Below are 16,343 nucleotides of genomic sequence, written 5' to 3'. Positions count from 1 at the left end.
CTTCAGGCTGATTGGAGTCATGGGGAGAAAGTTGGAAAAGTAACCACTTCCCTTCCAGCTTTTTCTTTAGCCAGAGGGTGGTGAATCTCTGGAATTATTTGCCACAGAAGGCTGTGGAGGCCAGGTCAGTGGATATTTTTAAAGCAGAGGTCCTTGATTAGTACGGGTGTCAGGGGTTATGGGGAGAAGGCAGGAGAATGGGGTTAGGAGGGCGAGATAGATCTGCCACGATTGAATGGCGGAGTAGACTTGATGGGCCTAATTTTATTCCGTATGACGTTATGAGATCTAAGGTGGGGCTCATCCAGCTTTCTTCCAGACTAAAATCAGTCTGAAGAAGGATCCCAACCTGAAACATCACCTATCTATGTTGTGCAGAGACGCAGCCTAATCTGCTGAGTTATGCAAGCACTTGGTGCCTTTCTTTATAAACCAGCATCCGCAGTTCCTTGGGCTTCACATGCCCCATCAATGTTGATGTGGAATAAAAAACATTGTTTCCTTGGAATCAAAAGCATCAAAGAACTTGGAAGCTGGAATCTCGAGCAAAACAGAATAAAGGTTAATAAAAACAAGGCTCAGCACTCAGCAAAACAAATATTTTGAATTTTTTTCTGCAGCCTGATAGACCAACAAGGTGAAATATTTGACAATACATTGAAATGTAAACATCATCCATCCACACTTCATGAAATAAATATTGAAGCCATTCCAAATGGGAAATGTCAAAGGACCAGAATATGCAGAATTATCATATTGTGAATCAATATTCTACAATATTTTATTGCTGAACAAACAACTTTATCATATAGTTTTACAAGATTCATTATTTTGCCAAGATTACCAACACAGAGTTTTAGTTTTTTGATTTGGAGATACAGAGTTATAGAGTTCCAGAGATACTAAGCTTCGGCCCACCGAGTCCGCGCCGACCAGCGATCCCCGCGCCCCAACGCTATCCTACACACACCAGGAACAATTCACAACTTTACCGAAGCCAATTAGCCTGCAAACCTGCTCGCCTTTGGAGTGTGGGAGGGAACCGGAGAACCCGGAATAAAACACACGTGGTCACGGGGAGAACGTAGAAACTCCATGCAAGCAGCACCCGTTGTCAGGATCGAACCCTGGTCTCTGGCGCTGCAAGGCAGCGACTCTACCTCCGCACCACTGTGCCGCCCAATTGGGAATGTTTACATTAGACCACAATGGTCATGTTCAGAGCCTTCGGTCGGAAAGGGGGAAACAATGGCGTGTGTTAACGAGGCTCCACGTCTGTGAGGTTCCTGTGTCTCATTAAAATTGCAGCAATTATTCCGCCAAATTGTGTTCGTCCGTAGTACTATTATTACGTAATACTTATTTGTCCGTAATATTTTCCGACTGATCAGGAACATTGCCACAAGGGATTGGATTATGGTTTATTATTTGCAGTTGACAAGTTGACCATTTTCCTTCTGAATTTATGATTTTGTATCTTGCTTAGACCCAAGCAACCCATTTTTGGGTTCCAGATTCATATCTCGTGGAAGTCATATCTCACTTGGTGCCAAAGTCAACAGACCTTCTAATTCTTTGTAACCTCGTTAGATCTGAATGTTCTTTTGTGGAAAGGACATTGGATCAAGAGAGGACAGGACCAGTTTCATTGCTAATGGTCCTCAGTCTTGCATTGGCTGCCAAGCCCATTATCTTGCAAGGTTCATACATAAAGAATTACAGCTCTGGTGAGTCCTTGGAGGATTTGTATCTTCAGTGTATTTGCACCGGGACATCAGATGGTATCTGATGGAAAAGAAGGAAAGAATTGGGACCAGAAATGCATTTTGCTCACATAAGAAGTGACCGAAATGAAAGAGTAAAAGTCATTTGAAAAGAACTTGAACATAGAACTCAGAACGTACAGCACAGGAACGGGCCCTTCAGCCCAAAATGTCCATGCCAAACATGATAGCAAGAGTATCTGCTATCATTTGAACTTTGTGACAAATAAATTTGAACTTTGAGTAAGTTAAACTATATTTAACTTTGTGTAAGTTAAACTTATGGGCGGCACGGTGGTGTCGCAGTAGAGTTATGCCCCTGTCCCACTTAGGAAACCTGAACGGAAACCTCTGGAGACTTTGCGGCCCACCCAAGGTTTCCGTGCGGTTCCCGGAGGTTGCAGGTGGTTGCCAGAGGTTGCAGGTAGTGGAAGTAGGTAGGGAGACTGACAAAAACCTCCGGGAACCTCCAGAGACACAGGTTGGATCCTAACTACGGGTACTGTCTGTACGGAGTTTGTACATTCTCCCGGTGACCGTGTGGATTTTCTCTGAGATCTTCAGTTTCCTCCCAAACTCCAAAGACGTACAGGTTTGTAGGTTAATTGGCTTGGTATGAATGTAAAATTATTCCTAGTGTGTGTAGGGTAGTGTTAATGTGCGGTGATCACTGGACGGCGCGGACGCGGTGGGCCGAAGGGCCTGTTTCCGCGCTGTATCTCTGAACTAAACTAAACTAAACTAAACTAAACTAAATTAATCTCTTCTGCCTGCACATAATCTATATCCCTCCATTCATTGCTTATCTCCTCAGGGTGAATGCACAGAGTCTTGCATCCTGGGTTGGGGAATCAAAAGCCAGAGGAAATTTTGAAGTGAGAGAAGAGAGATGTGATGGGAACTCGAGGGGCATCTTTTTCACTCAGAGGGCGATGTATAGAGAACAAGCTACCTGAGGAGGTAGTTGAGGCAGGTTCTAGGACAGCATTGAAAAGGCACTTGGATAGGTACATGGGTATGAAAGTTTTCAAGGGATACGAGCCAAATCTCAGAGATCTGAGCCAGAGGGATATGCAGGCAAATGGGACTAGATGCTTAGATGGGGCATCTTGGTTGCCGTGGACAACATGAAATGGGGCCTGGTCTGGTCTGGGCCGCATCCACAATTCGCTGCGTTACCCTTGACTCAATTGTTTCAAAATCGTCTTGTTGAGTCTCATTGTCTGATCTCATCTAACAAACAGCTAACAATGGCCTGTTTCCTTTGTCAGCATTACTTTTTTGTGTATCTTTCATTCATTTGTTCTATATCTCTCTAAAAGTTAAATATAGCTCTTAGGGCTAACGGAATCAAGGGATATGGGAAGAAAGCTGGAACGGGGTACTGATTGTGAATGATCAGCCATGATCATATTGAATGATGGTGCTGGCTCGAAGGGCCGAATGGCCTGCTCCTGCTCCCATTTTCTATGTTTTGCAATGAATTCTGGACGCAGCCCAGACCATCACACAAACCAATTGTTTTAGTTGATCTGTTTGCCCTTGCAGTTCCTCAGCACCTGCACAGTATTTCAAAGTCTCTCCTTCTCGGACAGATACTAAACATTTCCTTTTGTTCAGAGGATTGTGTGTCAGAGGTACAGGGCAAGGAACCCATTCACAAAAATCCCAAAACGGTCAGTTCTCAGTGTGATTGTAAGCGACTCTGTAATTAAATATGGTGATGAATGCATTACACTAAAGTGCTCCATTAACAAGGGATAAGTATGTGTGATTCTGTCATGCTTCACTATTCTTTCTGTTTAACTTGTGAGTCTAAAAGATGCACCATCTGTTGGTCTCTGGAACCCTGCCTTGATAATCTTGGCAGTTCTGTACAAAACTGCACAAATGTGCCCCTGGCACCATGAAAAATACAACATGCAAAACTACCAGCATGAAACAGGCATTTACAGCAGGTTTGTTTTGTGATTTTATTTATCGATTATTCATTGAGAGCGGCACAGTGGCGCAGCGGTGGAGCTGCTGCCTTGCAGAATGAATGATGAATGTTTGAATGAATGAATGAATGAATGAATGATTGAATGTATGAATGGTTGAATGAATGAATGAATGAATGAATGAATGAATGAATGAATGAATGAATGAATGAATGAATGTATGCATGAATGAAAACTTTATTGTCATTCAGATATACACCTAGACACAGTGCACCTTGAACGAAATTTTGTTGCATTTTACTCTCCAAAATCAGGTAATAGTTAAACAGCACCAGAGACCCGGGTTCTATCCTGACTGCGGGTGCTGTCTGTGTGGAGTTTCTACATTCTCCCCGTGACCTGCGTGAGATCTTCGGTTTCCTCCCACATTCCAAAGACGTACAGGTTTGTAGGTTAATTGGCTTGGCATAAAAATAAAATTGTCCCTGGTGTGTGTAAGAGAGTGTTAATGTGTGGGGATCGCTGGTCGGTGCGGACTCGGTGGGCTGAAGGGCCTTGTCCCGCTCTGTATCTCCAAACTAAACTAAACTAAACTAAACTAAAATGTGCCAGTCCTTGGTTTAATCATTTTGAATTCTAATTTTAAGCACCCGTTTCAACCTTACGATTAACCATGAGAAAATCATCAGTTCCAGTTAGCAAAATTACTATCTGCTTTCGCTGTAAAACCTCTGAAGTTCAAAACTGCTGATAGTACAATTAGAAAAGTAATATAAGTTGCTAAAACAGAGCACTGACAACAGCCTCTGGTCAATGAGACTCGTCCTTGCATGTTTAATAACCAAAAAACACCCTGCTCTGCTATTTATTGAGAACGTCAGCTAATAATATCCCATCAACTGAAGTCAAGCATCTGGGACCAGGATTCAAAGGATGTCCGTGGCGACATGTTGCCAACAGCACAACAGAACATAATCAAATATAGCAGTTCTGTATGTGTATGTAGGCATGAGTATCTATATTACTAAAAGTCTCATCTTGACCATTTCCTGGTGCACTGTATATTGATTTTAGAAAAAACGCTGCCACTTACGTCTGTGATCTTTGGCCATCTTACTCAGAGTCCCCCTCCGCTGCGCAGGACAAGAGGGTTTTTCCCATCGATGAAAAATAAAAGAGTTATTAGTGTTTAAAAAATGTTGAGATTCTCTCTCCTGAAGGCCACACCCATTCCGGAGCGACTATGAAACCCGGAAATGTGGAGGTGCCTCAGTTCTCTGCAAGATGGGGGAGCGAGAGGTCGCAATTCTCAGTCTGAGCTGTGTATAACACTGAACACATGTCTACTAAACTGCGAGTGGTTTTACTGACCTGTCAGTGCCCTTAATGTGGCTTGAAAATGGAGTTTGAAAATGCAAAAGTGAGTTTTGGTTTGAAAGTGCTAAAGCTGTGTTGCACGGAATGCAATAAGAGACTTCTGCCATCGGGAACAACTGCTGATAGTTATTTCAGTTACATGCTAAAGCTTGACAAAACCTGCATAAAAGATGAGATTATCTCTGAACTTCTCCATGCTTCCAAAACCAGATTTTGCCAGTTAGTTTTTTACGAGAGTTATTATTAGCAAAGCCCTTTAGACTTTAGAGATACAGTAGGGAAACAGGCCTTTCGGCCCACCTATTCCTTCGCTCCATAGATGCTGCCTCACCCGCTGAGTTTCTCCAGCATTTTTGTCTACCTTTGAATTTTTTCCAGCATCTGCAGTTCTTTCTTAAACATTCCCTTATCATGTATCTGTACACTGAGGCTGGCTCGATTGTAATTGTGTGTTGTCTTTCCGCTGACTGGTTAGCACGCAACAAAAGCTTTTCACTGTACCTCGGTACACATGACAATAAACTAATTAATAAACTAAACTAGGGAATTACGTTATCACGGGTAGGTCAAAATATCTGAAGATGGGTCTCGACCCAAATGCTCGACCCCCATTCCTTCTCTCCAGAGACGCTGCCTGTCCTGCTGAGTTACTCCAGCATTTTGAGTCGGTTCGGTTTAAATCAGCGTCTGCAGCTTCTTCCTACACTATGGATCTATGGTAGACAAAATTGTTGGAGAAACTCAGAAGGTGCGGCAGCATCTATGGAGCGAAGGAAATAGGCAACGTTTCGGGTCAAAACCCTTCTTCAGACTGTTTCTCCAGCAGTTTTGTCTGCCTTCGGTTTTCCAGCATCTGCAGTTCCTTCTTGAACGATGGATCTATGGTACTGTTTTATTTAAAAGGCAGTGGTATTGAACCTGACATGTCCACAATTTGAAGTATGCGCAATCGAAATGCTTTGGGGCGATTGGTATGAATTCCCCACAGCCGTCTATAATCCTACGCTGCCTCCAGCAGAGATCCCATTACCTAAAGAGTAATTGTCGTCAATCAAATCAGCGGCGTGATTCATTAGCGGGGGAGGAGAGCCTTGCCAAAGAACACACAGGGAACGGGGCAGAGAGAGCAGAGAGGGGGGTGGGCTTGCGGGAGGGAAAGTGCGTTTGCTGTACCTCAGCCACATAAGAAAACACTTAGCGCAAATTGCCAGACAAAGCGCCCAGACCGTTCTCATATGTGAGTCGCCGCGGTAGGTTTCAATGACATCGCGCGTGCTGGCTTGCAGTAAACGTTGATTAAAGGAAATTAATTTCAACAGACGATTGATTGCTTGAATATTCACAAGGAGCCTGAGCCAGGTAAATGGAATATTCATGGCGAAGAATTAGGGTTGGCGAGCCTCCATTTCCAGCAAGCACTTTAATTATAGGGTTTGCACGAAATGATTGTCATACTGTAAATATTATTCAGATCTAAAATGGTAGAAGTCAGAAAACTGCTATTCAGATTTAACAACCTGTCAGCTTGGCACTGGTGGTAAAAGATTCGAGAGAGTATTATAAAGGTAAGAATGCAAATGCTTTAAAACCGAACAAAGGCTCCAATTCAGACCAACTCAGCCTTTGAAAAGTAGTTGAGACTCAACACAAATCGTTATCAAAGTCTTTTGAACACGTAACAGGCCCAGTGAATGGGGGGAATGTTTTGCGTATCGCTCAGGTAGAATCTCACAAGAGATTTGATAAGGGGGTTTGCAAGAATGGTGGATTAAAAAAAAAGCAGAGAAGTAAAGATAATGTCAAAAGGTAGCGATTCACATTGTGAAACTGTCACCAGTTGAGGCCCTTGGTTTCTGTCGCTGCAATACTTAGTGATGTTCCTAATGAGGCTATTAAATGTATGATGTCAATGTTTTGTAATTGCTCTCTGGATGTAGAAAGTGAGGGAATAATGTTCAAAAAAGTTCAGTTCTCAGTTTAGTTTAATTGTCACGTGTACAGGTCCAGCGAAAAGCTTTTTGTCGCGTGCAATCCAATCAGCGGAAAGACAATACGTGAATACAATCGAGCCATTTACAGTGTCTAGAAAGTAAGGAGTGTTGCTGGAGGAGTAGAGATTTAAGGGCCTGTCCCACCTTCACGACCTAATTCACGACCTTTTTTACTCGTGGACATTTTTCATCAGGCTGGAAAAAACGCCCCGACCTACTTGATGCCACGAGTACCTACGACTAGCATCACGACCTACCTACGACCTCTTGCCGACCACGATGCGACTATGAGTCAAGGGCAAACTCGGCAGAGGTCGTGAATCAGGTCGTGAAAGTGGGACAGGCCCTTTAAGAGCGAGGAGCGACTGTACTGTGTGACTGTAGATCTGCTTCTGTGGCCCGCGCGCAAATAGTCGCCTGGCTTGGGCGCCATCTTAAGGCATAAAGGTTAAGGGAAGAGGGGGTTGAACACAAACCTCTCCTGATCGACTAAGCTGCTTCAGGTTCTGAGGCACCCATCATATTACCAGCAAGCTAACCTGGTTTCCTTCATAACGTAATAAGTTTTAAGAACAGAGTAAGGCCATTCGGCCCATCAAGTCAAAATTAAGGAATTACGTTATCACAGCTAGGTCGCAATGTGCAGGAAGAAGCTGGACAGGCAGCATCACTGGATAGACGGAAACACAAGCGTTCCACCGTACCTCGGTATATGTGACAATAAATCAAACTGAATTGAGCTGAACTGATGGGGTGACGTTTCAGGTCAAGACCCTTCTTCAGACTTCGACCCGAAATGTCATCCATTCCTTCTCTCCAGAGATGCCGCCTGTCCCATTGAAGTACTCCAGCAGTTTGTGTCTATCTTCGGTATAAACCAGCATCTGCAGTTCCTTCCCACACAGGGCAGCGGGGTGGCATAGAGTTACAGTTGCTGCCTTACAGCGCCGGAGACCTGGGTTTGATGCATTTCGGGCGAACCCCTTCTTCAATGCATTTCGTTGTCTCTGTACTGTACACTGACAATGACAATTAAATTGAATCTGAATTGAATCTGAATCTGAATTCAGTCTGAACAGATTGCTAATGTTCACCTGTATGGGTGCAAGGGGTTATGGGGAGATGGCAGAAGAATGGGGTTAGGAGGGAGAGATAGATCAGCCATGATTGAATGGTGGAGTAGACTTCATGGGCCGAATGGCCTAATTCTGCTCCTATCATTTATGACCTTATGACCTCAACTAGAGAGCAGACCTGAACTACTATCTACCTTATTGGTGACCCTCGAACTATCTTCGATCGGACTTCACTTGCTTTACTTTTTACCTCCTTCAGTCTGAAGAAGGATCTCGACCCGAAACACCACCCATTCCTTCTATTCTGTCCCGCTGAGTTACTCCAGCATTTTGTGTCTCATCACAGGTTGGTCAATGGGTTAAACATCGCTGGCTTGCGGAGGGGGACGTTAGTAATTGTTGTCCATGGACCATCATCTGTGGATGACTAAGAACAAACAGTGAGGCCGTGCCAGCGTTTTGCCAGGGAAATGCATATTTCTTGGCATATAAATGGCAATAAAACCAACGGGAAACAAAAGCAAAATGAGACAAAAATCTACAAGGGCGGCCAAGAGTAGTTGCCTTGAAAATGCTTTAAACGGCCGTCCTACCTGGAGATTTGCCTGTACCCACGCCAGGTTTTACTAACACGCTGGAGCCATGCTGTCCAGCACAGCCTTGGTTGCTTTCCAAGGCTTTCCAAAGACCTTTTCTGCCCCTCTTACTTCACAGCTCCTGTGTCGAAACCAGTTTCTCTCCCACTAGTGGTAACATCCTCTCCTCATCCACTCTTTTTCAACATTCGGTAAGCTTCAGTGAGGTTGACCGACCCCTCCCCTCATCCTTCTAAACTCCAGTGAGTGCAGGCCCAGGGCCGTCAAATGACTCCTGCACATTAACCCAATCAACCCCAGGGTCATTCTCGTAAACCTCTCCACATCTAGTGCATCCCTCCTCAGATATGGAGTTAAAAACTGCTCACAATAGTCCAAATACGGCCTGACCAGTGCCTCACAAAGCCTCAGCATTACATCCCTTGTACAGCACAGGAGCAGGCCTATCAAACAAACATAGAAACATAGAAAAATAGGTGCAGGAGTAGGCCATTCGGCCCTTCCAGCCAGAACTGCCATTCAATATGATCATGGCTGATCATCAAAAATCAGTACCCCGTTCCTGCTGTCTCCCCATATCCCTTGATTCCTTTAGCCCGAAGAGCTAAATCTAACTTGGAAACATCCATTGAATTGGCCTCCACTGCCTTCTATGGCAGGGAATTCCACAGATTCACAACTCTCTGGGTGAAAAAGTTTTTCCTCATCTCAGTCTTAAATGGCCGACCCCTTATTCTTAAACTGTGTGACCCCTGGTTCCGGGGTCCCCCAACATCAGGAACATTTTCCTACATTTTCTTGGCCCACAATGTCCATGCCGACCTTGATCTCAAGTTCAAGTCAAGTCAAGTTTATTTGTCACATACACATACGAGATGTGCAGTGAAATGAAAGTGGCAATGCTCGCGGACTTTTGTGCAAAAGACAAACAACAAAACAACCAAACAAATTATAAACACAATCATAACACACATATTCTTTTACATAATAAATAATGGAAGGAAAAAACGTTCAGTAGAGTTAGTCCCTGGTGAGATAGGCGTTAGTTAAGCTAATCTCTCCTGCCTACACGCGATCCATTTCCCTCGTATCCCTGCATATCTATATACCTATCCAAAAGTATCTTAAATGCCACTATTGTATCTGCAACTACCCCGGCAGCTTGTTCAAGGCACCCACCATCCTCTGCATTAAAAAACCTTCCCAGCACTTCTCTTTTAAACTTTGACTCTCTCACCTTAAAGCTCTGTCCTTTAGTATTTGATGTTGCCACCCACAGATAAGGCTTCTCACTGTCCACCCTATCAACGCTATAATTTTATATGTTTCCATCAGGTCGCCCCTCTGCCTCCAATGTTTCAGAGAAAACAATCCAAGTTTGTTCATACGGCGGCACGGTGGCGTAGCGGTAGAGTTACCGCCTTGCAGCGCCAGAGACCCGGGTTCGATCCTGACTACGGGTGCTGTCTGTATGGGGTTTGTACGTTCTCCCGGTGACCTGCGTGGGTTTTCCCCGGGTGCACCGGTTTCCTCCCACACTCCACAGGCCTACAGGTTTGTAGGTTAATTGGCTTTGGTAAAAACTCTAAATTGTCCCTAGTGCTCAGGCTAGTGTGAGTTTTCTATGAGATTTTCTGTTTCCCCCCACACTCCAAAGACGTGCAGGTTTGTAGGTTAATTAGCTTGGGGTAAATGTAAAAATTGCCCCTAGTGTGTGTGTAGGGTAGTGTAGGGTAGGGTGTGTAGGGTAGAGTGCAGGAATCTCTGGCCGGCATGGACTTGGTGGGTCGAAGGGCCTGTTTCCGCGCTGTATCTCTGAACTAAACTAAACAAAAAACGAACTTCCCCGAATAGCTCATACCTATAGTTGCTGTAACTTCTCGCAGAGTTCTTTCTGGCACCATGTTGTGTTATATCATCACCAGTAGCTTGCTTTCACTTGTAATAAACAACTGCTTGTCATCTTTTGTGAGTTCTAGTTGAGTCATGCTATAAAATGTCGTTGAGATTCTTTGAGAGAACCAATGTTATTTCCTTCTCGAGCCTCTGACTACTGACCCTGAAATGCTGGATGCGATTAATTACCGTGAATTGGCCCAATAATTCTAACATAATTAACCCGTTGGCTGTCAAATGGTGACTGCGAAGATTTATTCACACAATCTTATTTTGTTTCTCAGGTTTGTTGTTAGATCCTTAGACTTAGACTTAGATCCTTTATTTGTCATTCAGACCTTTCAGTCTGAACGAAATGTTGTTGCCTGCAGACCGAATGAAAATTGTGATGAAAATTGCTTGATACTTTGCTAAGAATATTACAATTGGTTCAAAAATACTGTCTTTACAACAACCACACTGTCTTTAAGTGTGTACTTGTTTGAGCATGAATTTACAGAAGACAGACACAAAATGCTTGAATAACTCAGCGGGACAGGCAGTATCTCTGGATAGAAGGAATGGGTGATGTTTTGGATCGAGAGCCTTCTGAGTTACAAAAAGGGCGAAACGGGGTGAAAAGATGAAGTACGAGGGTAAGATGGCCAAGAATATAAAGAAGGATAGTAAAAGCTTCTTTAGGTATGTTAAGAGAAAAAGATTAGTAATGATGGTCCCTGGAAGGCAGAAACAGGTAAAATTATTATGGGGAACAAGAAAATGGCAGTGGAGTTGAACGGGTACTTTGATTCTGTCTTCACTAAGGAAGATACAAACAATCTCCCAGATGTTCTAGAGGACAGAGGATCTAGGGAGACTGAGGAACTGAACAGTAATGCATTTGGTGAGAAATAGTTTTTGGTGGACTGATACAATTTTGCATGGCCCTGGTGAGACCACATCTGGAGTATTGCGTGCAGTTTTGGTCTCCTAATTTGAGGAAGGACATCCTTGCTATTGAGGCAGTGCAGCGTAGGTTCACGAGGTTAATCCCCGGGATGGCGGGACTGTCATAAGAGGAAAGATTGGAAAGAGTGGGCTTGTATTCACTGGAATTTAGAAGGATGAGAGGGTATCTTATAGAAACATGTAAAATTATAGAAGGACTAGGCAAGTTAGATGCAGGAAAATGTTCCCAATGTTGGGGGAGTCCAGAACCAAGGGCCACGGTCTTAGAATAAAGGGGAGGCAATTTAAAACTGAGATGAGAACAAACTTTTTCACCCAGAGAGTTGTGAATTTGTGGAATTCTCTGCCACAGTGGAGGCCAATTCCACAAATTCTCAGCTCTCTGGGTGAAACAGTTCTCTTTCCTTGATAAAAAAAAATAAAAGCTCTTTGATGCCAAGGGTTCATTTGATTATAACACATGGAAAATAAATTAATTGTTACACCTTAGATTTTGTCAAATGCATCTGTTATTAATGGTACCAAATGTTCCTATAAGTTCTAAAAAATTAAGGTGAATTCAAGGCTAAGGAAAACAATGAGAGTTATTGAGTCATTCAGTGTGTAAACAGGCCCATTGGCCCAACTTGCCCACACCGGCCAACATGTCCCAGCTACACTAGTCCCACTTGCCTGCGTTTGGCCCGTATCCCTCCAAACCTGTCCTATCCATGTACCTGCAGCTGTTTCTTGAAGAAGGGTCTCGACCTGAAACGTCACCCATTCCTTCTCTCCAGAAATGCTGCCTGTCCCGCTGAGTTACTCCAGCTTTTTATGCCTATCTTCACTGTCTTTTGAACGTTGGGATAGTCCCTGCCTCAGCGATCTCCTCTGGCAGCTTGTTCCATACACCCACCACCCTTTGTGTGAAAATTGCATAACAATATACCAGTAGCACAAATAAAAAGTGTTTCAAGGAGCTGGAAGTGTGAGATGTTTATGCACAATATTTAAGTAACTAAGGAAAACCAAATAATTTCCTTATGTTGACTTTTGGTAACTTTCAAAGGAGCTGTAATATCAGCAGGAACTGTTTGGCAGTCACACCTCAGAAAGGGTATGTCTGAGTTCCAAAGCAGATTTGGGAAACACTACGGAATTTCTTCCCACTGCCCCCAGCTAGTTCCTACTCAGTTTTGTTTTGTAAGTAATGGAAAGCTGGCAACTGATCAATACGAGGCACGCAGTAGGGCACTGGGTTCCCTATCTGCCACTGTCTCCGTTCCAGAGAAGGGCTTCACCCAGGGAGGTAGGAGTCACAGTAACTTGGCTGCAGCCACTCGCACTGTAACCAGTTCAAGACCAAGTTTAGTGAAAATCACAGGGCAGACGTCTTCTCGATTGGGGAATGCAAACCGCTGGTGAAAGTTGCGCCTGTGTGTGTACGTGCGCTTGTGGGGTGAGGTCATAAAATCATGTGATAGGAGTAGAAATAAGCCATTTGACCCATCACATCTACTCCGCCATTCAATCATGGCTGATCTATCTCTCCCTCCTAACCCCATTCTCCTGCCTTCTCCCCACAACCTCTGACACCCGTACTAATTATGATTCTATCTATCTCTGCCTTCAAAATATCCACTTGACTTGGTTTCCACAGCCTTCTGTGGCGAATAATTCCACAGATTCACCACCCGATAACTAGAGACATTCCTCCTCGTCTCCTTCCTAAAAGAACGCCCATTAATTCTGAGGCTATGACCTCTAGTCCTAGACTCGCCCACTGGTGGAAACATCCTCTTCACATCCACTCTATCCAAGCACTATCCTACACACTAGGGACAATTTCCAATCTTTACTGAAGCCAATTAGTCTACAACCCTGTACATGTCTTTGGATTGTGGGAGTAAACCAGAACACCCAGGGAAAAGATTCAAGAGATTCAAGAGTCCCAGATAGGACAATGAAATTCTTGCTTTGCTTCAGCACAACAGAACATAGTAGGCATGACTACAGAACAGATCAGTGTGTCCATATACCATTATATATATATATACACACATGAATAAATAAACTGATAAAGTGCAAATAAACAGATAATAGGCTATTAATGTTCAGAGTTTTGTCCGAGCCGAGTTTAATAGCCTGATGGCTGTGGGGAAGAAGCTATTACTGAATCTGAACATTGCAGTCTTCAGGCTCCTGTACCTTCTACCTTAAGGTAGTGGGGAGATGAGTGTGTGGCCAGGATGGTGTGGGTCCTTGATGATGCTGCCAGCCTTTTTGAGGCAGCGACTGTGTTAGATCCCCTCGATGGTGGGGAGGTCAGAGCCGATGATGGACTGGGCAGTTCATGAGGAGAAGCCCACGCAGGTCACGAGGAGACGCGTACAAACTCTGTACAGACAGCACCCTCAGTGGGGATTAATCCAAGCCGGGTCTTTGGCACGGTTAAGCACCGTGCAGCCCGTATTTTGTGTTGAGAGCTAATCATGAAATATGGAAGTGAAAATATTGAGCTCAATTCCCTATTGCAAAACAATCTCGCAGTCTGGTGTCGGGAGCTTCAAACGACGCAGAAGGCTCGCGGCCCCCGACCGCGGGAGAACAAAGAAGGGAAGAGATTTAACGTTTTTTTTCGCTTTTCATCACATGAATGTGGAGGAGTCACTGTGGTGGATGTTTATGTTAAAATTCATTTTGTTTTTTATGTTGCTTTTTATTGGTATGACTGTACGGCAAATCAAACCCCTCGTATGTGGCAAAAAATACTTGGCAAATAAAGTATGATTATGATGACAGAATATTGTAATCATATCTGTCTTTTCCTTCTTCTTTCGTTTCTTACCACAGAAAAGCGCACTTGATTCTAAAACGGCTGGACAGCATAAGTGACCGCTGTGCATCATTGCTACGCAGTGCCTATATTCAGAGCCAGATGGACTCAGTTCTCTACTTCATCTGTCGAATGGAAGAGACCAGACCCACGGGGATGGTCTGGTACAGCACCTTACACGACGCAAAGGTGACTTGCGACGAGAAGCTCATGTCTGTCCCCCGCAACATCTACGGAGACGGCACATTGTGGTGAGGCGGCTTCGCCAACTGAACTGTACTTTCATCTTGTGCTCAACTTTTGACATTCTAAAAGAAGCAAGGCAAAAAAACAAACATTAAAACGGATCTTCATCTCAAACGATAGTGCGAACTCGATCAGACAACACATGTGTAAAACATAAGCCTTCCAGGCTTTGGTGCTTGTCCAACTGTTGTTTAACGAAAGACAAACTGGAAGTACACGATTGTTGATCTGAAGTGCTCAATTGCGATCAGCAGTCAAGTGAACAAGGAGGTTGTCGAGCCGATGCATAAATTAGTGAACTGACCAAAAATTCCCGGGAAGATTATTATGAAATGATGTAGCACATTTTTTGTTTTGCTTATAATAATTTGACCGATGAAGTGAATGCACAGCATTTTAACAAAATGATACAGAGTAACACGAGGAATACTGGGGTCTGTAGAAACTGAATGGAACGTGGGCGGAGTAGATCATTTTATCCGCCTTAATTGAGAGCAGAATTCAGCCCAGTGACCAGGTAAAGATAACTTCTCGCAGTTCATTCACAAATGTAGTCATGACAGATCATTCACGATTCTCGATTTGCAAAAGTCCGATTAACAAATCACTGTTGTAAATAACAAGAGGCAAAAAGTACCACTAAAAAACGCCCAGTCTTTACAGTGGAGAGACTGAGGGGGAAAAAAAGACAGGTGGATCAGAAAAGATTTTCATTGTTGATTGAGGATGTAGTCTATAGTGAATTATACCAGCAGGAAGCCTACATTCTTTGCCCCTCTAACTAACTAATAAATGCCTTTGATAACCCAACTTGTGCATTGGTACATAATGGTACGCAACGATGTTCTACAATGCATACCAACTTAATTTTTCTGATGGTAGCTGTAAAATGCTGGCTTGAAATTTCCTAACAATGCTTTAACCTAGACCTTGAAAGTAAATAGAATAAATGACTTTGAAAAGTGAAATGGTTTCCAGTGACAGTAGTAGTTATCTTATATGTTGGCTATTTCTTTTTTGTTTTTGATTAAGTACAGAACCATGGACACTGAACATATCTTTCAGAAGATATTAGAGTGGAGCTTTCACCTGGTTCCTCCAGAGTTATCTACCAATAAAGGAGGTATTTATAGATAAAGTAATCGATTCCCTTGTATGCGTTGATGGAGTAAGATATAACAGGTATTTTATTTCCCTCGAAGAGGGCATATGATCTAGAGCATATATATATATATATATTTATACAGTCATTTAAAGGGAAAAAGTTGCTAGCAGTTGCAAGGAGATGCTTAGGGTAGTAGATGTTAAGTAAAGCAGGTGAAGAGATAGCAGGTTCTAAAACTAAAATCGCAGGATTTTAGGCATGCAGGTGCAGCAGGCAGTAAAGAAAGCGAATGGTATGTTAGCTTTCATTGCAAAAGGATTTGAGTATAGGAGCAGGGAGGTTCTACTGCAGTTGTACAGGGTCTTGGTGAGACCACACCTGGAGTATTGCGTACAGTTTTGGTCTCCAAATTTGAGGAAGGACATTATTGCCATAGAGGGAGTGCAGAGACGGTTCACCAGACTGATTCCTGGGATGTCAGGACTGTCTTATGAAGAAAGACTGGATAGACTTGGTTTATACTCTCTAGAATTTAGGAGATTGAGAGGGGATCTTATAGAAACTTACAAAATTCTTAAGGGGTTGTACAG

At 43.5% G+C, this 16,343-nt stretch overlaps 1 protein-coding gene across 1 annotated transcript in view; it reads left to right on the top strand.

Moving 5' to 3' along the window:
- Positions 1–15,898, top strand: part of LOC129712119 (astrotactin-2-like) — an 863,305-nt gene extending 847,407 nt beyond the window's left edge. The window contains 1 exon segment of the mRNA XM_055660334.1: positions 14,420–15,898. Coding sequence (XP_055516309.1) covers positions 14,420–14,657 — 238 coding nt within the window. The 3' untranslated portion in view covers positions 14,658–15,898.
- Positions 15,899–16,343: the final 445 nt, after the last annotated feature.

This window comes from Leucoraja erinacea, chromosome 31, assembly GCF_028641065.1.
Source record: "Leucoraja erinacea ecotype New England chromosome 31, Leri_hhj_1, whole genome shotgun sequence".
Taxonomy (NCBI): Eukaryota; Metazoa; Chordata; class Chondrichthyes; order Rajiformes; family Rajidae; genus Leucoraja; species Leucoraja erinaceus.
Note: the sequence above shows the minus strand (reverse complement) of the source record. Positions and strands in the feature narration are given on the sequence as shown.